This window comes from Podarcis liolepis, assembly GCF_965112155.1.
Source record: "Podarcis liolepis genome assembly, chromosome: 6".
Taxonomy (NCBI): domain Eukaryota; kingdom Metazoa; phylum Chordata; class Lepidosauria; order Squamata; family Lacertidae; genus Podarcis; species Podarcis liolepis.
The window spans coordinates 30,975,882-31,001,030 of record NC_139559.1 but is presented as its reverse complement, the minus strand read 5'-3'; the positions used below and the strand labels follow the sequence as shown (position 1 = coordinate 31,001,030).

The following is a 25,149-nucleotide window of genomic DNA, read 5'->3' as shown; positions in this document are numbered from 1 at the left end:
GGCTTCACCGGGCGGGGGAGGAGCCAGAGTCGAGCGTCGCTCGCTGAGTGGCCGAGGCCGTTTTGGCGCGCTCGGCGCAAAGGATTGTGGGCGGTCGGGAGGCCTGTTTTTGCGCGGGGGGTCTCGCGGGACGGGGGGAAGCAGCATCATGCCGGGGGAAGACGACGACCCCGCCGACAGCCAGTGCCCTATCCGGGCCGCCATAGGCCACCTCTGCCAGGAGCTCAACTTGGACGCCAGCAGCGCCGCCGAGGCCCTTCGGGATTTCACGGCCCTGCGAGGCACCTACAGCCTGGAGGTGGGAACCAGCCTGTCCTGCGGAGGGAGGGAGGGTCGGTCGGTCGGTGAATAGACGCCTCCCCGCGACCAGCCCTCCAGTGGCCTCAGCGCGCCGGGCTGCGTGAGGGTTTTAATTCGCCTCAAGGGATGACGCGGCTGCCCCCCCCGGGCTGTGGGCCACTATGAAGGGCTTTTAGGGAGCTTTCAGTAGCTTCAGGCCGGGCTCCGGACTTCGTGGGTCCCCAGGCAGGCTGCCCTCCCACTGACCCCCTTTATTGCTTGCTCTCTCCCGCCCCACCGGTGCCGACCCCTCTTGCATCTGCCGGCTTCACTCCTCCATTCACTCCTGACCGAGCCGTTTGAGACTGTTTGCTTATTCCAGGTAACGGAGGGGCAGCCGCCAGCCTCCTCCTCTACGCGAACTTGCCTGACAGCAGGCGACGGCCTTTTAAACGGGGGCCTCCCACAAGAGCCAGAAATTAACTCGAGGTCTTCAGTAAATAAGTACCAGTGAGAAAGCAAGGTTTCAAAACTTTCCTTTCTTCACTGATTACATCCATTTGTGTTATCCCCGTCACCAAAATGGATTCATTACTATGCAGCTCAGCTTTCACTTAAAAGTGCATTATTAAGGATTCTTAAGCTGTATTTAAATAATCATAGCCTTCTAAGGAGCTTTGTAGGTTCTGATGAGTAGTGCCCTGGTTCTGATGAGTTGTGCCCCGGACACTTTTGCCCCCCATACCTTGTGGGCAAGGACTTCCTTTTAATATGGACATGGAGAACGCCACCTGCTCTTGGGCCCCGAGTTGTTACCAGGCAACCTGTTTGTTGAGCATTAGTGCTGATTGCTTTGCACAAAGTTTGCAGAGAGGGGATGGGATGTTGACTGTTGACTGAGCATTCATGCTTATTTATTTGCTGAGAGATTTCTGGAGAATTTCCCGTCCCCCAAGTTGATTCCAGCACTTAACCACTCAGCCAAAATGTATGTTAGGTACATGACTGAAAGCTTTGGAGTTCAGTGTTGAGCTCAAATATTTAATATTGTACATGTAAGAGATGAAAGACTGAGTCAGGTTTCTAGGATTTTGGTAGTTTTTTGCAAGTTGAAAGCAAAGTGTTGTCTCCTTGCTAATAACCGATAGACATTTGACAATGGCAGAAGATAGCTAACCTGGCTGGCCTGAAAACTCTTTGTTAGATAAAAACTTGTGCCATATTTCTTCTCCTTCAGTGACACATTTCCATGTTTTCATTTCTAATGCTAAAAATTGAAGCAGGAGCTGAAAATAACTTATCAGCACACATTCTATGACGGATAATGCTGTTGCTCGGTAACTTTGCAGATATTTGACTTGCATCCAAGACAGTGACTTTAAAACTTGGTGTCTTTTTAAGGGAACATTTCATCTGCTCTGTGTTATGCAGAGAATTCTCTGTGTGTTCAGAATCTAGTTAGAAAACTTTTATGATTGTCCAGTCATGTGGGATGTTGGTGAATTTCAGTGGACCTCAGAGCACAGCATACCTCAAGAAAAGATTGGTGGCTGTGGACAAGCTGTCTTTCAGGGAAGCTTTTCATAGAACTTTCTCTGTGAGCAATCCCAGAGTACCCTGGAACACAGTTTGAAAATGATTGAATATGGGCTTGTCAGAGCTTGCTTGAGAGTTCATGCAAATTCCGAATAGCTATTCAACTCATAGTGCTTGTTTTGATTAGAATTTGACGTTATTTATTCTATTATATCTTCTAATAAGTACATCAAGCAGAGTTGGTACTAAGTTATTCTTTAAGAGAAATTTAGTAGTTAGTTTAGTTTAAAAGAATCAAAAACATTTTTGTTACCTCCCTGAATAGTCAATTAAATAATCGTTTCTGAAGCTGCATCTTTTTGTATTCTTTATTTCAGAGTATAAACTGAGGATTGTTCTCTTAAAAAGGTCATTGTTTATTTATCTTTGCAGGGGGAAACAGTACATTGGTTGGCTTGTGCTCTCTATGTTGCTTGCCGTAAGAGTATTATCCCCACTGTAGGAAGTGGCCTGAGGGAAGGAAACTGTGTCTCACTCACCAGGATACTACGCTCAGCAAAACTAAGGTATTACTTTTTTTAAAATAAATGGGTGAGTGCCCATACCGCTTTTAGCTTTTTTCAGTCTGAAGACATTAAATAATTTGGCGTGCTTATGGTTTTATGCTTTGTAAGTTCATAATTTACTATTTTTTTAAAAAAATGGGTCTGTGCATACTTAAATACTTAAACTGGAAATTTATTTTCAAATTGCACAGTTGCGTACTTTGAGGTTTCAGAAAATTCTTGCAGATTGAATGTAGTTAGGCTAACTCCTTTAGCGTTAGAAACTAAATAGCATAGCATATGTCAAAGGATAATTCTAACACTAGTTCAAACATATATGTTACTTGATGATTGCAGTGCTAATGTAGTTTCTTCATATACCTTCATGACATCTCAGACCTGGACTTTGCAATTAAGTCACCTCATACATTCAACTGTGAGCCATGTAAACATTTTGTAATCAAGTGATTTTCTTGCTTGTGTAAGTGGGTCTTCTTCAACAACGCAAGAACTGTAAAGTACATACCTTGTATACTGATACGAACTATAGTAAAGACTACAATCCAATGTCATTCTTTTTTAAGTTTAATTCAGTTTTTTAGTAAAATGAAAAAGTGGATGGACATGTCAAATATGCCTCAGGAGTTTCGGGAGCGAGTGGAGAGACTGGAGAGAAACTTTGAAGTGTCGGCAGTGATTTTCAAGAAGTTTAAGCCAATATTCCTGGTCATATTTAAAAATCCTGATGAAGAACAACCAAAGCTACAAAGAAGCAGGAAACACAGGTACTACTGAAATGCTGTGGTATTTTGAATTATATATTGTGTAAAATAATAATAATTAATAATAATATAATGAAGCTAATTGTAATCCAGCCATTGCCAGTTTGGTGCCCTCTAGATGTTTTGGACTATAACTTCCATCATCTGCAGCCAGTACCAGATTGGTGAAGGCTGATGTAATACAATTCCTGTGGTGCCCAACTTGAGATAAGCACAAGAAGCATTCTGCAAAATAGTGTAGTTTGGACTACAAAAGAACTAGGTAGTCAGTGGGATGGTGATAGTGCTGGAAGGGTTATTGAACATGACAAATGGAAGTATGGCTAATGGAGGAATCCATTGTACTACTCAAGTTTAAAATTGCTACTGCAGTTTATAAAAAAGGTAAAGGTACCCCTGCCCATACGGGCCAGTCGTGACCGACTCTGGGGTTGCGTGCTCATCTCGCTTAAGAGGTCGGGAGCCAGCGCTGTTCAAAGACACTTCCGGGTCACGTGGCCAGCGTGACGAAGCTGCTCTGGCGAGCCAGCACCAGCGCAGTGCACGGAAACGCCATTTACCTTCCCGCTATAAAGCGGTACCTATTTATCTACTTGCACTTAGGGGTGCTTTCAAACTGCTAGGTGGGCAGGAGCTGGGACCGAGCGACGGGAGCTCACCCCGCCACGGGGATTCGAACCGCCGACCCTACAATCGGCAAGTCCTAGGCACTGAGGTTTTACCCACACCGCCACCCGCGTCCCTACTGCAGTTTATGGTAGTTGCTAATTACATTCAAGTTAATGCTCAAGGTGCATATCTTCAAAGAACAGTTTTTGGAAGAACAGTTTTCTAGAACTTAACCTTGACTTTTATTTCTGTAGACGGGTGCCCTGCAATGTTAAAGACCTATTCAACTTTTGTTGGACGTTATTTGTTTACACAAAAGGTAAGTCATGATTTAACTTGATTCCCTATATTCAATTGAAGGGTTATATGATCTTAATTGTGTCTATGTGGTTTGTTCCAAAGGGAATTTCAATATGATTGGAGGTGATTTAGTGAACTCATACCATTTGCTTCTGTGCTGTTTGGATCTGGTTTTTGCAAATGCACTTCTGTGTCCACATAAGAGAGATCTATTGAATTCATCTTTTAAAGGTATGAAGATTGCCCCCAATGCAATTTTTGTGTGTGTGTACAAGTCTTGAAATTAGTTTCTAATTCATCACAGACATTTACTTTTTTCCTTTTGGTTAAGGTTTGCCAGAAGACTTCCATACAGCTGATGTCAGGACTTCCGAAGGGCCTCCATGTATTATTGCCACACTATGTGAATTGCATGATGGTCTTTTGGTAGAAGCCAAGACCATAAAGGAACACTACTTTAAACCATATATCTCGAAGCTCTGTGATAGAGAGGTATACACTCAAAAGTCATTGTTAATTATTGAGTAGGTTATAAAGGACTGATGATTGGCAGAAGTGTTCTTTTGGAAATTTTTTTGTTTCTTTTTAATCAAAACTTCAAGCCTGCTTTAAACACATATTTATCTTTGATATAAATAGGGGAGAACATTTCTGGGTGGTCTTTCTTTGGTTCTGACTAAATAATGCGTAAGTGTCAGAGCCACTTGAACTGATGTTATGCAGCTGTGATGTCAGAAGACTGACTTGCTTGTTCTTGTTTTACTTATTATTTGAACTGCTTTTTTCTTTTTTGTTTTTTTATTTAGATTTTAAAAGGAGACTGTCTTTTGGATTGTAGTAACTTTGCAGACAACAAGTAAGTTCCGCATTCAAAAATTACCTGAATGCTTTTATTTCAGTATGTGAATCTGGTGATAGAACATTTTGGGAATGGCTCTTCTGCCATCTGATGGTATTACTAATAATGAATTGCAAGCTATGGCAATAAATGCACAATGGATTTTAAAATACCGTGCATTCCTATTCTGGAGTATTTCTACACGAGATCCTGAAGGGCATTATCTTGTTTTCCTGCACAATCCAGGCATGTGAATTTAGGAAACTGCTTCATTTTGCAGTCTCCAGCTCTGGTAAATTAACTTGGTTTTGGGGCAAATCTTTGGTTTACTTTGAACAAGCACAACCCTAATGCAGACGGCCCAGTCCCTCCTCCTTCACTTTGCCTACTTGCAGCAGGAGAAACAAATCATGAGACTTGGACTTGTGTTACGTGAGAACCAGCATATATGGTTTGTTTCTCCTAGCTTCAGGCAGGCTGGAGCAAAGTGGGAGAAACTGAGTTATATGCATATGCTTGTTAACAGTAAACCAAGGGTTTGCCCCAGAATAGAGCTAAATTACTAGAGTCATGGTAAGCCATGGTTTGTTGCTTACTATGACATGCAAGCATAAAAAGCTGGCATTGGTATTTTCAGCTTAGTGTTGTCTACACTGACTAGCAGCGGCTCTCCAGGGTTTCAGATAGGAATCTGTTCCAGCCCTACCTGGAGATACCAGGGATTAAATTTATGACCTTCTGCAGGGCAGGTGCTAGATCAATGAGCTATGGCCCTTCCCTTGACCGTTGAGTCAGGAGTTGAACTTCATTAGTGGATTTCTTGTTTAAAGCAAAAACTTGTTTTATAGGCTCTGCTATTTAAAATTATAGGGAAGTGAAACAATTTGCAATGTCCAAGCACATTTGTTTGGGTCTTGTTGGTGCTACCAGATTTGAATCAAGTAGCAAGAACTTGATCGTATAGTGTGGCAGTGCCTAAACAGGCACCTTCACTATACAGTCCTACCTCGGCTCCTAAATGCCTTGGGAGTCTAACGTTCCGGCTCCCAAACAATTGAAAACTGGAAGTGAGTGTTCCAGTTTTTGAATGTTCTTTTGGAAGCCGAACATCTGACGGAGCTTCCATACCTTCTGATTGGCTGCAGGAGCTTCTTGCAGTCAATCAGAAGCCATGCTTTGGTTTTCGAATGTTTCAGAAGTCGAACGGACTTCCGGAACGGATTCTGTTCGAGTTACGACAATACTGTTTTCAGCACCTGCTAAAAACATTCCTGTTTAGAGACGCGGATGGTGCTGTGGGTTAAACCACAACCACAGAGCCTAGGGCTTGCCGAACAGAAGGTCGTGGTTCGAATCCCCGTGACGGGGTGAGCTCCTGTTGCTCGGTCCCTGCTCCTGCCAACCTAGCAGTTCGAAAACATGTCAAAGTGCAAGTAGATAAATAGGTACCGCTCTGGTGGGAAGGTAAATGGCATTTCCGTGCACTGCTCTGGTTTGCCAGAAGCGGCTTAGTCATGCTGGCCACATGACCCGGAAGCTGTACACCAACTCTCTTGGCCAATAAAGCGAGAAGAGTGCTGCAACCCCAGAGTCGTCCGCAACTGGACCTAATGGTCAGGGGTCCCTTTACCTTTACCCAGATGCTTAGAAAGTTTAGTACTTTTTTGTATGCTTTAAAGTACTGCTGTATTTTTTTTCTTGATTTACTGTTTTACTTTTGGTAAACCGCTTTGAGTTTTGGTTTTTTAAAAATCAAGTGGTATATAAATTTTATGAAAATAATGATGTAAAACATTTTAAAAGGCTTTTTCAGACCCCCTAATTGCTAGTGCTTCCTTTTTCCATTCTATCCCAACAGTTGGCTTAAAAAAAAAATTCAACTTGTAGAAACTAGAAAACCATAGGTAGAAGAGTAGGGGAGCACTGAGAGCATGTGTGTATAGCAATGGGTAAAGTATAAAATCTTACCAGTTTGATTTCTTTTAACATTAATTCATAATAGTGTATATTGTCTTCCAGCAAAGCGTTGAATAAAGAATATGAAGAATATGTTCTGACAGAAGGAGACTTTGATGAGAGAGTTTTCTTGGGAGAAGATGCAGAAGAAGAAATTGGAACTCCTCGGAAGTTTTCTACTGATGTGCCATCTGGCAAGGTGATGACAAGAGCTCATGTAGAGTGTTACCTTCAACAGCATTTTGAGAAGGTAATGTTAGTTGTCTTACAGAAGTGTGCTTGCTTTCGTATCCTCCAGCAAGAAAAGTGGATGAGGTATTTTAAGACAACATGTCTTGAACTCTGTACATAAAAAGCAATAGTAAGTTATTTATGTACATTTTTTAATGCCTTTTCAGGGGACACTGCCCTCACAATACAGTTTGCAAGATTATAATAAAACACATAAAATAATTACAATTTCAAAATTTTAACCATAGATTACAAAAATTGGAACCACCTGGAAAAAATAACTCCCCTGCACAATTCAATCAAAAGCAAACTGGAATAAAAATATATTCATAGCTGCTGCTTGTTCTTTAATGAGCAGAGATGAGGACATTCATATGTCCCGAGAGAGAGAGAGCATTCCAAATGTGGTGCCACCACTGAGAGAGCACTTTCCACTCATCTACAGGCCAAAAAGCAGGACCTCTGTAACTTACTTTAATGCTTAGGCAGGCTCATATGTATGAAAGAATTATACAGTGTATCTGATCCAAACTCTGTTCTTAAAAACACATTTTAAAAGGTGATTTGTCCACATATCTATTGAGAAATAAATACCAACACTTTTCAGAAGGACAGGGGAATTAATTGGTTTTCCTGACTACGCTGCTTGCAGAAAGTAAACAGGCGTTACCAAATAGAGAGAAATGGTTTCATCTTTACAAACTTTTAAAAAATTAAGACATGATTAATGCAAGATCTAAATAACTTTTTGGCAGATTGGGGGAGAACACCAATACAGTGGCCTTGTTCATACAGTACAGTAAGCCAAACAAGAGCGTACCACTGGTGGGGAACTGAATCTAACCAGTGGACCTGATTCTCTGTTGCACCACTCTAAGCAAGCCATTTTGATAGGAGAGTGGGGCTAGCCCACCTGTCAATGGATACAACCCACAGTCTAAAAAAGAAGTAGTGTAACATACAGTTCAATTCTGAACAGTCAGTAGTTTCTGGGATTGTTATTTGGGGTATGTTTTTGTCATGTCATGTTCTGCAGCTATGATCTAAAGTTTGATGGTATTTGTGAAGTTAACCATGGGCCAAAACAATTGAAAGATGTTTCTCTTTGACTTGGTAGAAAAGATCCTTCACACCCTCAACTCCATTGACTGGCAGGAGATACCTTAGAGAGAAGGAACAAGTAATTACTCCTGTTGCTTCCGCAACACAGAGTGTAAGCCGGTTACAAAGCATTGTAGCAGGGCTAAAAAATGCACCTAGTGAACAGCTTATAGCTATTTTTGAGTAAGTGGATACTCCTTTTCTTTCTCTCAGATCTGTAGGTCTTCCCCCATTCTGGTTTTTATCAAATGATCTAATCATAATCTGGGGACTGGATCCAAAGAAACATATTGTCTTTCCTGGATTACAACTCCAATATTACATGACAAAACACTTCCTGAAATTTAAGGAACTGTCAAAAAAACTGCTAGCAATATGGCATGCGGATTGCTATTTAAGAAAAAGGGGGGTGTCAAACTATAGAAGCTCTTTGAATAATGACTGGGAAACATAATGACTTGCAGTTAGTAATTCATTAAGTTGCTTCTTTCTGTTTGGTTCCTTGAAGTTGTGTGAACTGATTTGAAATACAGTAAATGTATAAGTAATGCAGGGATGCGGGTGGCACTGTGGTCTAAACCACAGAGCCTAGGGCTTGCTGATCAGAAGGTCGGCAGTTCGAATCCCCGCGACAGGGTGAGCTCACATTGTTTGGTCCCAGCTCCTGCCCACCCAGCAGTTCGAAAGCACATCAAAAGTACAAGTAGATAAATAGGCACCACTCTAATGGGAAGGTAAACACCGTTTCCGTGAACTGCTCTGGTTCACCAGAAGCGGCTTAGCCATGCTGGCCACATGACCAGGAAACTGTCTGCGGACAAATGCTCGCTCCCTCAGCCTACAGAGCAAGATGAGCGCTGCAACCCCAGAGTCGTCCGTGACTGGACCTAAAGGTCAGGGGTACCTTTACCTTTACTATAAGTAATGCAGTTAAAAATTAAAACTGATCATACTCTCACCTTATCCAACAATCTTCCAGCTAGTCATGGCAGCAGTAGGTGTTCGTTCTATAGGAACTGAACTTTATGGCTTCCCAGCCTTGGGTATTCAGGGGTGGGGGTTAGTTAGGCTCAGTTCTCTTACAGCAAGAAGAAGTTAGATGGAAATGGAATTCCAGAACTATAGAGCTCTGTTTTGGGAAGTGGTTTACTAAATTTAGGGCATTCTTTTTCCACTTATTTTGTGCTAAGATTATTATAAGGCAATGATCATTTGGGAAGTTAGTTATACTTCAAAATGTTCAGTCACTCCTTGTTTAGAATAGACAATTGTTAAGTTGTTGTGGGGAATGGCTGAAGTAAGGCAGTGTTGCACATCCAAATGGGGAATGGAATAAATAATTTCAAGCTAAATAAATAAATAAACAACATCAAATCTATAAGTTTAATCCTTCACTTTCTGTAGACTAAGCCTTTCATAACAGTTTGGTTCACACGTAATGCTAAGGTATGATCTCTTTGAACACATGAGCCCAGGAGATTAGCCATAGTTTGTTTTCTGAAGGCAAACCACAGTGTAAAGTCATAGCTTGTAGTTGGCTTACAAGCCATTGCTTGTTTTTAGTATGGTTTGATGTTATGTGTGAACCCAGTAGCTTTGTTTAACCATGGTTTAACCATGGTTTAACATCCCACCCCTGACATTTATCAGGTTACAAGAGCAGCTGGAAAACTAATCTGGGGAACAAACCAATCTTTGAAGAAACAAGTCATGCCTTTTTTGCATGTCCGTTAGACAACTCATGCTTTGTTGAGCAAACCATTGTTAAAATGTAACATGTGCAAATGCAGCCAATATATTCTAGTTTAAAATGCAGTAAAGTGAAGGCGTTAATTACAAAAGAATGTGGCAAGCGGAAGCCTTTATATCAAAAGATAATTACATAACATTTCATATATTATGTTAATTTATTGGTTTTATACTATAGGTCTTGTATACAAAATCCTGTGGAAACGATCATGAACAGAGTGAAAGAGATAGGGGACGTTTTCTGTCAGAACTATACACGGTCAACTGATGATCAGCCAGGATCTCACATAGGTAGGAATGGAAGTAACAATTATATATTCAGGGAAGTTTTTAATGTGTGACATTTTAATGTATTTTTAATCTTTGTTGGAAGCTGCCCAGAATGGGTGGGGTATAAATAATAAATTATTATATTATATTATTTTAAATTTCATATGTTTCAAAGCCAAAGGTAACAAAAACACAACTTTCAGTTCTTTGTGTAAATGGCATGTTGGGAATACTTCATGTAGCTATTTTAATATACTGTACTAATTTCCATCTTTAGGGGAAGAGTGCTGTTCCTTAGGAAGCTATAAAGACTACCCATATACAAAACAGTTATCAGCAGTCTTATGGAAACCCAAAGTTTGCAGAAATATAGAAAACTCTTCAAATGCCCCCTCTCCCCACATTCCAGAGAGGCCGAAATGACCAAGGAATGTTGGCTGGTTGCCTGGCTGTCAGTTAGGTGAGGGAATGGAAAGCTAGGAGGACAGGGAATAGAATAGAATGGCTGCGATTCTGAACAGGGAGCACTCCACACTGCAACATTTTGTTTCAGGTCCTACTTGTAGCTAACATGAATTGTCTGTTGCAGGCTTCCTCAAACTTGGTCCTCCAGATGTTTTGAGACTAGAATTCCCATCATCCCTGACCACTGGTCTTGCTAGCTAGGGATCATGGGAGTTGTAGGCCAGAAACATCCGGGGGGCTGAGTTTGAGGAAGCCTGGTCTGTTGCATTTACTGTGCCATCCCATTCATGCTCACCAAAAAGTAAGCCCCCTAGTGCATTACTCTTACAGGATTGCAGCCTGAGCCATTTGATGTTTTCTTCATCAATATGAAGTCACAAACTTTTGGGTCTTACTATAGAAGTATAATACAATTAAACTGTAAAAAATGTAAACACTTTGTTTAAATTGCAGATTTTGCTGTTAACCGGTTAAAATTGGCAGAAATCCTTTATTATAAAATCTTGGAAACCATAATGGTACAAGAAATGCGGAGGCTACATGGCAAAGACATGTCTGTAAGTAAACCAACTTGGGGGTGGGGTGCAGTATGGAAAGCCTGTTTTGGTGAGCAAAATCCAAGGATCAGAATTTTCAGACTTTTTCTCTAATTCTGAAGACTGCATGAGGGGTTCAGTGATAGTTTGCATTCAGAAGTTCCTAGGTACAGTTCCCAGAATTTCCAGGTAAAAGTTGTTAGGACAGAACTCTGCTTGGGACTTTGGAGAGCTCTCTAGTTAGAGTAGGCAATAATTAGCTAGGTGGACCAATGCAAGAGCAAGAGTATTGAACTAGATGGGCTTTTCACCTGATCCAGCAGGGCTATTATGATCTTAATGAACTGGTTCTGTATAAGGTAACTTGAATGTGCTCAACCTTCCCTTGTACTACTTCCCTTCTAATTAGTTCACTTATGTACTGTTCAGATGATAGTACCTTCCAAACTGAGGCAGCCATCCCTCCTCCTCGGTCCTTCCCCAGAGACAAAACTGGTCTCACCTATGTTAGCATTTTAGGGTGAAGATACTCTGTTAATCTATTTATTAGAAGCTTCATTTTATATAAGTATTAGTTTATTATTACTGCAGCAGGATTTTATAAGACTGAATAATTCAGTGCTGTGTTTGGAACTTCAAAAACCCATGTCCCTATCACCTACAGAATCTTCTCTTAAAAATATAACCAGTGGTAATTCTGAAGAAATGTCTTGTTACCACCAGTAAAACTTGAAATGAATGTTTGCCTGTTATACTTCACCTAGGTTCTTACTATATGAAACATCTTTTTTGAAGTAGAATAATTGACAGAACTTCTAAAAAGAGAGAAATCAGAAGCAGAACAGGACTATTAGGCATTAGATATTAGAGTGTGCTAATATCCGCTGTGAACTCTCTAGTGTTTGAGCACCTTCCATATAACTAAGTTTCAACTTCTCCTGACGAAACAGCTTGAGTATCTCAAGTTTGATTGGCAGGGTTTAAAAAGCATGTTGAATTACAATTTCTTATATGACTGAGAGGTTAAACATTCTGCTTTTTCTTTCTAGGCCCTTTTAGAGCAAGATATTTTCCACCGTTCCTTGCTGGCATGTTGTTTGGAGATAGTGCTGTTTGCATATAGCTCACCACGAACTTTCCCCTGGATCATTGAAATTCTTAACCTCAGGCCATTCTATTTTTATAAGGTAAAGCACAAGCAAAGCACTGACTTCATGTATTGTATATTAAGTTGTCAAAGGGCTGTTTCACAGACTATGCATGTTTGATAGGAACAGTAGTGGTCAGTCACAGTGCCTTGGCAGTGCAAGATTGTTGCATGCATACTTAACAGATTTGGATGTACACTTGAAGCCTCTTGATGCACACATAAAAATGTAATGTGTTAGTGGCCCAGACTAGTAAAAGAAGGCCTAACTGAATTAAAGTTGGTTTGCAATTTGGTAAATCCTTCCTTCTGACTTCTTACAGAAATGACAGCTAGATAATAATGCCAGTCTACTATCTTTTGAGAGGTTAAAATTTTGTACGCTGATGAGTGTTTGTGTTCTATGTAAAGTAATTTTCTTGGGTACTGTGTAATGTACTATGTGGGGCTACCTTTGAAGGTGACTCGGAAACTACAACTAATCCAGAATGGGACTGCTAGATTGGTGACTGGGAGCGGCTGCTGAGACCATACGACACCAGTCCGAAAAGATCTACATTGTCTCCCAGCATGTTTCCGAGCACAATTCAAAGTATTGGGTCTGACCTTTAAAGCCCTAAATAGCCTTGCCCTTGTATACCTGAAGGAACATCTTTACCCTCATCATTCAGACAAGACACTGAGGTCCAGTTCTGAGGGCCTTCTGGTGTTTCCTTCACTGTAGAGAAATGAAGGTACAGGGAACTGGGCAGAGGGCCTTCTCGGTAGTGACTCCCGCCCTGTATAATGCCTTTCTGTCAGATGTCAAAGAAATAAACAATTTCACAACTTTCTGAAGACATCTGACGGCATCCTTGTATCAGGAAGTTTTTAATGTCTGAGGTCTCAATGTTAATAATAATAATAATCATCATCATCATCATATCCAAAACGTTTGGGATTGTATTATTTATTAAATTTGTATACCACCCTATACCCGTAGATCTCAGGGCAGTTCATATATGAAATTCCAAAATTAAAAACTACTGGACTAAAAGAGTCTGAAAGCAATTCAGTTTTTATGGAAATTTTTGGTGTGGCTAAGAGAAGTTTGAAGACTTTGGAGAAAAATGCTGGTTGGAGAAAAATGCTGAAAGAATACAGGAGAGCCTCCAAAACGCCAGATGAAACGAGCTGTAGGGAAAATGCTTTGGATATACAGTTCTTAATGTGAGGCAGTGAAAATGGTTATTGAAGTAGATTTTTACTGTGTGTCTGTGACCAAAATACTCTTTTCATTCAAGGTGATTGAAATATTGATTCGATCAGAAGAAGGACTTTCTAGAGATATGGTAAAACATCTCAACAGCATTGAGGAACAGATTCTTGAAAGCCTAGCCTGGACAAAAGATTCTGCTCTGTGGGATGCCCTCCAAGCATCAGAAAACAAGGTCCCTACCTGTGAAGAAGTATGTTGACAGGAAAATAATTAAAGTTGAACACATGGGAGTAATTTAAGTCATATTCCTCACCCCTTAAATCAAGGAGCGAAATTTGTGGTGAACTACTCAGTTCCCCATTAAAGAAATATTTGTATAATAGACAGCAAAACAGTATTATTCCTACCTCTTCAAAATTGTCACATTTTCCTTCCCAGGTAATATTTCCATGTAATTTTGAAACAGGGAATGGAGGAAGAGGACTAGGACATCTTCCCATGATGCCGGTATCTCCTATAGTACATCCTCGAGTCAAAGAGGTTCGGACAAATCTTGGGGAAAGTCTTAGACGGGGTAAGCTCATCATCTCTCTCCCCTTTTCCTCAATATCTTACTACTGTTTTCTGTGTGTGAAATAATTTGTATTTAAAAGCGTCTCCTTGTCCAGGTAGTCAATTAGAATTGGTCATCTGGGTTTTAGTTAAAAGCTAGAAGAAAAGCATTTCAGTGTTGTTGTTGTTTTCTGAAAACTTTTCCTTCCTTCAAAATTTTGAAAGTTATTTAACTGCTGCTATACATATATCTGGGTAGTACTGTCAGTCATAAAAGCCTCTAAAGGTTGCATTCATTGTTGGTAAACTCCTGAAAGGCACATGCCAATGGTAAGCTGTACCAAAGTGACCAGGCACATAGAGAGGCAGGCAGACATACCCCCACCCAACTAATCTGCACCAATCAGCAGAGGGATAAGTGGGATTTCCTCCAAAGTGCTGCAAATGGGGAGGAAGATGGACTCAGCTCTCTATTTTTTGCTAAGGTGTCTCTCCTGCTTTTTGTGCACCATGATTGCTAGCAGGTTAGAATGCTCCAGAAACTGGAAGGAATTCCAGCCTGCTTGCAATAGTAACATTCAAGTGGGAGAAGAGAGACTGCTCAGGGCTGATGGGTCATTTTAAGCAGTTAAGCAGACCTAACCAAGCTTACAGACTATTGGCTTACAAACACTGGCCTAGATAAGAAAGTGGAAAGTGTTGCCCTTCTTAAGGAGGAAAACAAGTTTTATGTGACTCGTTGAGAAGGGTTGCTTCTGCTTGAGGACAAGAACACACATAATTCCTGTTGGTAATATTACTTATTCAAAGATGTTTACTTCTAAACAAGTTGTTTCCCAAAGAAAAGATCCGTCAAGGAGGGTTAAGAATCAGCAGCCTAAATGAATGTTGGCCTCTCACTCACACACTGTAATCTGTATATTGCTGAGCTTCATTATTCCTTATTGATGTATGGCTTGTGACATATGAAAAATTCCATTCAGTGGTAAATGTGACCTTGTTGTTTAGACTCTGGGAAAGAATTTTTGTGCAAATAGGCACTTAAATCAATATTTAGAAATTATGAAAATGTAGTATTGGTGCATGACTATTCTGCTCTCAAAATTTAATTACTGAAATGATAAAGTTAACCTCTCTGTGATCAGTTGCATTTTGTTGTGACACATTGTCCCCTCTTTCATTTTAGATATGCAACCATTGTCTCCCATTTCTGTTCATGATCGCTATAGTTCTCCTGTGGCAGGAAGTGCTAAGAGGAGACTTTTTGGAGATGAAAGCCCAAAAGAAAAACCTGCAGAAAAAAATCTGACTGAAGGGACTAGGTTGAAAATTGCCCCAGTGTCAAGCTTTGTTGATGAAAATGTGCCTGTTTCAACTGAGCAGACGGTTCTTGCAATGACAACAGCTACAGTAACAGGACAAAAAATTACATTGCATGGTAAGTTGAACATATATTGCAATTTATAATTTAGATTATAATGCTGGTAATCTTGGAGAAGAGTAATAAATGTGAAACTGTTGGCTATAAACACTTTTGGTTCACTGAATGCCTTTTAACTATTGTGGGAAATTCATTTTGGTGTGTTTATTTATAAAGGCACTATATGGTATAGCTATATTGATGAGTAAATAACATGCACATCAATACACTTATATAAAAAGTTTTAAAATAATTTTTCTGTTTGCAATTAACTTTTGCAAGTGTGTTGTAAATACATAAATTGTAACTTGTGGATATACCCTAGGTATTGCAAATAATACTGGAGGGATCACTTTGATACCGATTTCAGTCAACTTGTCTGAAGAATCTAAAGCGGACAGCCTTGGACAAGCCCCACTCACTGCTCAAGCTTTAATCAGTGTGTCTCCAAGTCATCATATGACTCAAGCACAAGAGGCATATCAGCCAGCTGGAAGCAGGCCAAAGAAAACTGGATCTCTTGCACTATTTTTCAGAAAGGTAAAAAGTGTTTCTAGAAGATATTTTTTGCTAAAGTTTCTAACGCCCCCCCCTCCCCCTGCCACAAAATAATACTTCGTAGTAATAGCCCTAACAAAATATTCTACATTAAAGCCAGCAGGATTTACGTTGCAACATTGTACAAAATAGATTCACTCCAAGTCACAACATGCTGGCTTGGATCTAAAGTTCTACTTGTGTGAATGGAAGCACTGACCCCTGTGGGGGGGAGAGAACCAACAGAAGCTGGAGAGCATCTGTTTTGGAATAAATCGCCCCCAGGGGATAAGGATGAAATGTTTTTAATCATCTAAATGGAGATGGGATATAACTAAGCAATGAGCCTACAGTAGAGCATGAAAATCAATTAAAATGGGTGTAAGGGAAAATGCATATGCCAGACACATTGGGAAAGAGACACCTCGTATTTATATGCTAGCGTTAGAAGCCTTTGGGCCAAGATGGGGAGTGGCTTTAAAGGGGAGCATTTATGGTGGGTCACAGCATTTTGAACGAGGCAGGAGAAATGTGCATACCACTGTTTCAAACATCTCCTAAAACATACATAGTCTGTATTAAAGAGCAAAATTGCCTGAAATGAAAATAGTGTACACTTCCATTTCCTCACATTCCTATTCCTTGTTTGTTCCTCCGCTCAAATTCCTAACATTCCAAAAAAAAATCTGTTAAATTCACTTAGTGTTACATGGTAATTCATTTTAGGTGTATCATCTGGCAAGTGTGCGGTTGCGTGATCTGTGCATAAAACTGGATGTTTCCAATGATTTGCGCAGGAAGATATGGACATGTTTCGAATTCACATTGGTTCATTGTACAGATCTAATGAAAGATAGGCACTTGGATCAGCTCCTAATTTGTGCTTTGTTCATCATGGCAAAGGTAAGGCATTCTGTTCAGAATGCAGTACTGTTTTTATGTTATATTCTGGCATGACTTTCATATCACCATTCCAGCTGCCTGTTTAGTGATATATAAGTTGTTCAAATACAAACCTGACAATTCTGTGTTTTTTCCATCCCAAATACTTAATATTAGTAATTTCCCTTTGTGTCAATCAAATAAGAACATATTGCGGCCTGTTCTCTATCACAGCATGGATTAGTTGTTGCATGCAAAACCTGGATGCTTTGATACTGAGCCTTCAAAACTGTGTTATGTAGCAGTTTGATAAGCTGTCCTTGTGTTCCCCAGAAGTGCTATATGTGCTATATATAAGCACCCCAGAGGTGCTTTTCAGAATCTTTCCTGTACCACAAGTCCTCTATAGAATCTCTTGAAGCAAATGCCAACTAATATTTAAGTATTTCTCAGTGTGTGGAACGACACATAGTCATTTCACGTTTATCTTATTTAAGCTCTTCAAACTGCCAAGTGAATTAGGAAGGTATGAATTTAGCCAATTGTACCTTAGAAACAGAAATGCACTAAGTAGCTGTAGGAAACAGCCCTTTCTCCATTTACCCCATACTTGTAGTTATGGAGCTGGAGAGTGGGAAGTATTTGCTGGGCATCCCCTTTCCAAAGCAGTTGCTGAGCAAAGGTAAGAGCAAGGAATTTATTTAAATACTAGTGCTCAGTTAGGTGTGAGCTCCAACAATATTTGCTGTCACAATCTTTATAAATGATGTGAGTGGGAGTATGCAACAAAAGACATTAATTCAAACTATGTGCCATTTTACAATGATAATAAAAAGTGACTCCTTCTATTACTTCCTTTGAGGTCCCGTAGAATTACTTCCCACCATGTAATTTATTTATCATTGTTATTTATTAAATTTATACCGCCCTCATCTATAGATCTCAGGGCAGCTCACAACATAAGCATTTATGAACACTTCGGTTCCTACTGTCAGCCACAAACTTAGCCATATGGCATGCAACTAAGAGAAACCTCAAGTGCACAGCATCCCACCAGTTTTGTGTTTCTCCATAAAGATTGTTGCTGGCGGACACCTCATTTAGGCTACATGAAGTCATCATGTATTCATATGCACTAGCACTGGCTTATTTTCAACTCAAAGGTCTAGCCCCTTATGCTCTGTTGGGAATTTCCTCCTAAAGCAGCAGTCAGCAAACTTTTTTAGCAAGGGGCTGGTCCACTGTCCCTCAGACCTTTGGGGGGGGGCGGACTATATTTTGGAAGAAGAAAAAAAAGAACGAATTCCTATGCCCCACAAATAACCCAGAGATGCATTTTAAATAAAAGCACACATTCTACCCATGTAAAAACACACTGATTCCCGGACCATCTGCGGGCCGGATTTAGAAGCCGATTGGGCCAGATCCAGCCCCCAGGCCTTAGTTTGCCTACTCGTGTCCTAAAGATTTATTGAGTTTTCAAGCATCACAAAGAGCTGCAGGAGAAGTCATTGGAAGCTCACTTACGCATGTAGAAGCGCTCTCCCAACCCTTCAAATCCATGCATGTCTACAGGAATGTTTTTATTGTGTAATGGGTTTGGCAATGTTCTGTAGAGCCAGTGTGGTGTAGTGGGTAAGAGCGGTAGATTCGTAATCTGGGGAACCAGGTTCGTGTCTCCGCTCCTCCACATGCAGCTGCTGGGTGACCCTGGGCTAGTCACACTTCTTGAAGTCTCTCAGCCCCACTCAACTCAGAGTGTTTGTTGTGGGGGATGAAGGGAAAGGAGAATGTTAGCCGCTTTGAGACTCCTTCGGGTAGTGATAAAAGCGGGATATCAAATCCAAACTCTTCTTCTTCTTCTGTTCAGGTATCCAAAGATGAAAGAACGTTTCAGGACATAATGAAATGCTATAGAAACCAGCCACAAGCAAATAGCCATGTAAGTATGTTCTCAAGCTACAAACATTTTGTTAAGGCATTTAGTAAAGATAATGCATTTGTTACCTAAATATTACCTGCACTTTTGAGAAATTGTAAACCTTTTCTTTCAATTTACCAGCAATTCCAAAACCTGCATTTTTCCATGTGCTATAGGTCTACAGAAGTGTTTTACTGAAAAGTGCGTCCACAGAGGCAGCGTCAGATATAAAAGTGGAAGAGATGTCAGAAGAAGGTAAGTAAATAGATCTACTATTTTTAAAATTGAATTGAATGGTTTAAGGGGAAGGAAATTCCTGAATACATACATTCTAAACGGGGGGGGGGGGGTAATTCATCTTAAGTTTTACTCAGAGTAGACCTATTGAAATTAATGGCATTTGAGTATTCAGTTGACTAAAACTGAGTTGAATACCACCCTGATGCCCATGTTCTATAAATCTGATGAAAAGATATGACTCTAAAGTTGGTGGTAGAATCAGATAGATTCATGATAGATTCTTTAGACCAAACCACCCCTAGCAGGAGATAGAAAAATGACAACTATGTGTGTGGCTAGGGAAGCTGCCCAGAGTGGCTGGGGATACCCAGCCAGATGGGCGGGGTATAAATAAAAATTATTATTATTATTATTATTATTATTATTATTATTATTATTATTAATTCTGTAACCAAGGAGAAAATAGGAATAACCAGCATGACACACATAAGTAAACATCCATAGGATGGTCCTGTAAGGTTGGAATTTAAGGATATCTTTAGGCACGTGCAGGTGTATCCATTCATGCAGTCTCTGGATATTTGTTTCCCCCCCAAAATTGCAGTTTGATTAAAACTTCTGTACTACTACCAACATCAAGGGGGCGTACAACAATCTTAGAATACATTTTAAAACATGAAAATATAGGAAGAAAATGATACAAAAGTAGTTGGGAAGAGTTAAAATTACAGTGGTGCCTCCCAAGACGAAATTAATCCGTTCCGCAAGTGTCTTCGTCTAGCAGTTTTTTCGTCTTGCGAAGCAACCCTATTAGCGGATTAGCGCTATTAGCGGTTTAGCGGCTACTAAAGGCTTATCAGCTTAGCTGCTAAAAGGCTATTAAAGGCTTAGCGGCTTAGAAAAAGGGGGGGGAAAGGGGAAAAAACCCGCAGGAACTCGCAAGACATTTTCGTCTTGCGAAGCAAGCCCATAGGAGATTCGTTTTGCGAAGCAACTCAAAAACGGAAAACCCTTTCGTCTAGCGGGTTTTCCGTCTTGCGAGGCATTCGTCTTGCGGGGCACCACTGTATACTATACTGCATTAACACAGGCCTGGGAGCAGAGATGTGTTTTTACAAGATTCCTAAATGTCATGAATATGGATGACCCCAGTGCAGAGGCAGGCCTTCATGAGAGCAGGTGCACCAGCACTTTGATTGTGTTTGGAAATGGTCTAGAAAGCAACAAGGTTCTTTCAGTGCTGTTGAAATACGTTGTCATTAACCTGTCCCAGTCAGCAAATAGCCTTCAGAAGCATCATATAAAATGCATTACAGCAGTCAATCCTAGATGCTACTCAACATGGGTTGGGCTATTTCTGTCCAGGAGGCCAGAGCTGGCATGAAAGGCACTCCTTGTCCCAGAGTCTCCTCGGTCTCCAGTTACAAGATGAAAGAAGGCAAGATGAGCACCTGTGTTGGGTAATTTGGCCAGAATTCATTACATGGTGAACTGATTTTATTACTGGTTTGACATTATATACATTGGCTCAATCCACATTTACTACAACCACTTAAGACTGGGGATGTTGTACCTAAGTTACTTATTTCCAAGTAAACAAGCAAAGGCTTGTGCTGTTGGACCGATTATAGCAGCACTACAGATTGGGTGGATGGTGAAGAGAGAAGTTATCTATCTGCCTGTATCTCTACCATTTCACATTTCCCCCCATCATTTTAATAATAATGGCCTATGTTATTTTTCTAACACCTTCATTTCATTAGACTTACCCAGGAAGATGAGCTGTTCACCTATGAGAACAAAACCAGAAATTCCCAAAGGCTTGGAAAAGGAGGAGAGAGGGGATCTTCCAACATTTTATGACACCGTCTATTTAGGAAGAGTGCAGGTCTTCGCACTGAAATTAGAACCCACATCAGATAAACATCACCCAGAGGTAATCACCCAGATAAGAGTAATTGGGGAAAAACTATGTGGACTCCTGTTAAATCTGTTTGTATTAATCAATTATAAAACTTACTTTGTGTAACCAATAAGAAGTAGTACCGTGGTGTACTTTGGGTCATTAGCCTTCTACATAAGCATGATTTGAATGGTTGCAAATTTATATTCAAAATATCTTGAGAAATCGTTAGGTTCTCCGAAAGACCCTTCAATACAGTCATACCTCATGTTGCGTCAGCTTCAGGTTACGCCTTTTCAAGTTGTGTCCCACAGCAACCTGGAAGTGCCAGAACGGATTACTTCCAGGTTTTGCTGCATGTGCAGAAGCACTAAAGTGCACACTCACACGCAGGCGTGGCGCTTCTGGATGCAAACACTTTGACGCGCCTCCGGAATGGATTACATCCGCAACTCGAGGTTCCACTGTATGTAAAAGACCTAACAGCCCTAAATTTCAGTATTACTGTGGTAATAAATAACCTAAGTTTTAAGTAATGCATACATAACAAATGTGGTATGTTAAATAGAATTGTTATTAGATGTGGTGTATTCTAAAGAGAGATTCAAAGAGGTGCATGTTATATTGTTCCCCTCTTAACTGCTGTACAACAGGTTCCTCCAAGTCTTGGGTAGCAGAGAATTCTCTTCAAAGCCTAAGATCAAATTAATGGTATCTATTTGATGTTGAATTGGTATTTTTGGTGAATAAGTTATGGAAGCAGCCTCGGGAATCTCTTCAGTGGCTGAAAAAGATCCTTCAAAATTAAGAGTGTAACATACATGGTTTAGAAAATTGTATAGATGGTCAAATAAACTTTGTCACAGTTGTCATTTTTGAGCTTGTGTTCTTCTGTTAAATCTTACATTTGTAAAATTAGAGAATGGTCTGTCTGTATTTAACTCTGCAATTTTTCTTTCCAAGGTTGAAGCACCTTCCCTTTCCCCATTTCCTAGCATTAAACATCAACCTGTATCTCCTCGGCGGATATCCCAACAACATTCTGTTTATGTTTCACCTCATAAGAATGGTGCTTGCTTGACACCTAAAACTGCCCTCTTATATAAATTTAATGGGAGCCCTTCTAAGGTAAGATTAATGCTGTTTAAGTGTTTAAAACCTTCTCCATACCTTTTTGAAGTGCCCTAATACTATATGTGATTGTAATAATTTAATCAAAGATTGAATATTATACCGCACTTCTGAACATTTTTGAAAGCTAAGGGTAATATCTAGTTGAGTTGGTGCATAAGTGAACTGACTTGATATTCTACAGTACAGATTAGAGGAAGGGGAAGTTTGTGCAATGTTGGATTTCTCTCTAATATACTCTAATAAAGACACATATTAAGCTCTTTTTGTTTTTATCTTTAATTATTACCAGCTTTGATTGTAATTCTTTCATTTTCAGAGTTTGAAGGAAATCAACAATATGATAAAACAAGGAGGACAGAGGCCTAAGAAGAGAGCAATCTCAATTGACAGTGACACAGAATCACCAGCAAAGAGACTGTGCCAGGAAAATGATGATGTTTTACTGAAACGCCTTCAGGATGTTGTCAGTGAAAGAGCAAATCATTAGGTCTGCAAGAATACTATGTGGGCCAAAGCTTGTTAAGATCTGTCTCATGTAGCTCAAAACACTGTCCTCTTTCAACTTTCATTTTTTGCTTATGTTACCTGGACTAGTCAAAACATTGAAGTAGTTTTATGGTACTTCCTTTTTAAAAGTGGAACTTTAGAGTTAGATCCTTTGTTCTAAAGCTTATAAGTGCAGCTATTTGCTTTTTAAGTTTTATTCTGAAAGTAGGAGCCAGTTCCTACTATGAGAAGGACCAAAGTTTTCAGATTGCAGCCACCACATGTTAGAGATGTAATAACCAGTCAGTTGTTCCTTAGTGTGATTATTCTCTTGGTTTGAAGTTCACTTGGAGAAATAGCTTGGTTTTTATTTGTTGAAAGAACATTATTACCTTCTGCACATTATTTTAATGTGACATAAGTTGGACAATTCTTACTTCTAGTCATTCATATACTAAAACCCGGTATTTTTCACTTCCTAGTTGAGAGTGAAGAGGTATCACCTTTTTATCTGATGCTTGGATAGTGCTTTGATTTGAATCATGAGCATAACTTTCAAGGGCTGTACTCTTAGTTGCAGGTAGGATGGCTAACTGTCTGCAGGATGAAATGAAATAGGGTTTGGGATTGTTTTTGTTGCTGGTGCAACAGCAGAGGTGAAAGTAGCCTACAATTTTCTATTGTAGGCTGTACTGGGGAAATACTATCTTCTGTTATCTTAGTATCTCATTTTATTTTCGTTTCTTAAAAAGGCTTTTAGACAGAAGCACTCTTTGTAACTTCCGGAGCTTACATTGCTTTCACTGTAGTGACTGATGCTTACATACTGTAAGCCAACGATGAAAAGCATGTCATACTCTGCAGTTGATTTCTTAGTTCCTCAGGTAACATGCCTGCTTACACTTTGATGAGCCTGGCTATGCATTGCAGCTGTTTACAAACAACCATATCTGAGTGTCTGACATCCGAAATATCTCTCTCCCACAACTGTCCCCAAAAACAGGAAAGGCTGCAGTGGCTTGAAGCACCAAATGAACATATGCCTTTCTCTGATCTCAGGTAGAAGAAATTACCCCCACCAAGTCATAGGAGTAGGAAATGTACCATGTTTGTGTGAAGTCATAATGATTGCAAATTGAGTATTAGCAACTTTCCCCCCAAATAAACATGGTAAGATAATACTTTTTTTAAAACCCTCAACCAGCAACAAGAAAAGAAATGCAACCTTTCTTTGGACAATACATTTTTCCAATTCCTGTGATTTGCTGGGGCTCCTTTTGCTTAAGAAAGTGGGGGGAAATGAGGATTTAGCAATTGCTTCAAGCCACTTCTTGTTTGCCTATTGTACTGCTTGGGGGCATTCTAAACATGCGCACTGGTTGCTTCTTCTGTGAGAAGCTATAATTTGTAGCCAATGTTACTACATTCCTATTAATAAATACTGTCCCCCAAAAGTATAATTTTGCTTGTGTAGTATCTACACAAAAGTTAGCCTTAATTGGGTGCTTTTGTACATAAGATATATGTAACTATTGTAGGATTTAGTCTTCATTTTCTATTACTGGCATTGGGTACCAAATTCATTTTGAACTCTTTATGCTTAAGGGTCTCTAAAGAAGAGATGTGATGAGGAGTACCCAATGAAGGTATGGGATCGGCTTGGTTCTCTGGTTGGTAGGACAAATCTTCAGTCCTGCTGGGCTCACGCCAATAGGTCAGAAAGTGTGTCCTGCCTCCCACATGAAATATATTCTATCCCATTGGTCTTAAATGGAGGGAAAACAAGTAGACCAGTCCCAGGAGTGGCATATGTCCCCCTTTATCTGAGGGCATGTCAAGGGATTAGAAAGGCTTTGAATCCCACAGAAACGTGTTTAGGATTATTCCCCCCCCCCAGCTGCTGTTGGGACATGGGGGACAGCAACTAAGATTTCCATGGCTGCACTGAATGCACTGAAGTCTTCCAGTCTAATAGGTAGTAAGGTGAAATAGAAGAGCCATGGTTTCCAAGGAAATGAAGCTGATAAACAATTAGTGCTTCACAACAGAAAATGTCAGTGTATTTGTCTTTTAATAATTGGATAGGGAATGAAAATCCCCAAGTGCCACAGGATCTAAAATGTTGAGCTTTTTATAAAGTTAGTATCTCTGTGGCAATGACGGCTTTGAAGGCATGTTACTTGTTACATTTTTACCGTGTAGCATAAAAATGCACTGAGCTTAGTAGACTCTGCTATGTGTACTGTTATTTTTTGCATTCCCCCCACATCAGTTGATCTTAATTTCTCAAGGGCTCTTTCTCAAAGTATCTGCCCTCCAAACCTATCTATATTTTCTTATCTCAAAGGCTGATGCTGAATTTCTTATTAATAATGATTTAATAGGTTGTATTATATTTTGTACTAATTGCGACTTGGTCTATAAGAGGTTATTGATCCTACAATATTTGACTTGATAGAATTATATATTTCCATAATACTTTGGAAAAAATCCTTGTAAATATGATCCTTCCTTAAAACGCTTGTTTCTGAT

General features: G+C 39.9%; 1 protein-coding gene across 3 annotated transcripts; it reads left to right on the top strand.

Moving 5' to 3' along the window:
- Positions 1–148: 148 nt before the first annotated feature.
- On the top strand, positions 149–25,149 carry RBL1 (RB transcriptional corepressor like 1; the record flags this gene model as incomplete). Of its 3 annotated transcripts, XR_014527387.1 has the most annotated exons (23): positions 149–298; positions 2,248–2,381; positions 2,945–3,145; positions 4,006–4,070; positions 4,154–4,282; positions 4,383–4,543; positions 4,858–4,907; positions 6,909–7,095; positions 8,194–8,360; positions 10,105–10,217; positions 11,115–11,218; positions 12,247–12,384; positions 13,628–13,792; positions 13,981–14,116; positions 15,281–15,532; positions 15,840–16,054; positions 16,778–16,954; positions 18,804–18,875; positions 19,031–19,109; positions 20,858–21,030; positions 21,961–22,125; positions 22,448–23,246; positions 23,284–25,149. XR_014527387.1 is itself a non-coding variant. In XM_083508377.1 (22 exons), the coding sequence occupies 22 exons, from the start codon at positions 149–151 to the stop codon at positions 22,616–22,618; spliced, it is 3,153 nt and encodes a 1,050-aa protein (XP_083364503.1). In that variant the 3' UTR covers positions 22,619–25,149. The 3 variants fall into 3 exon arrangements, 2 of the variants coding, with proteins under 2 accessions (XP_083364503.1, XP_083364502.1); XM_083508377.1 differs by having other exon boundaries at positions 6,909–7,044; positions 22,448–25,149; XM_083508376.1 differs by having other exon boundaries at positions 22,448–25,149.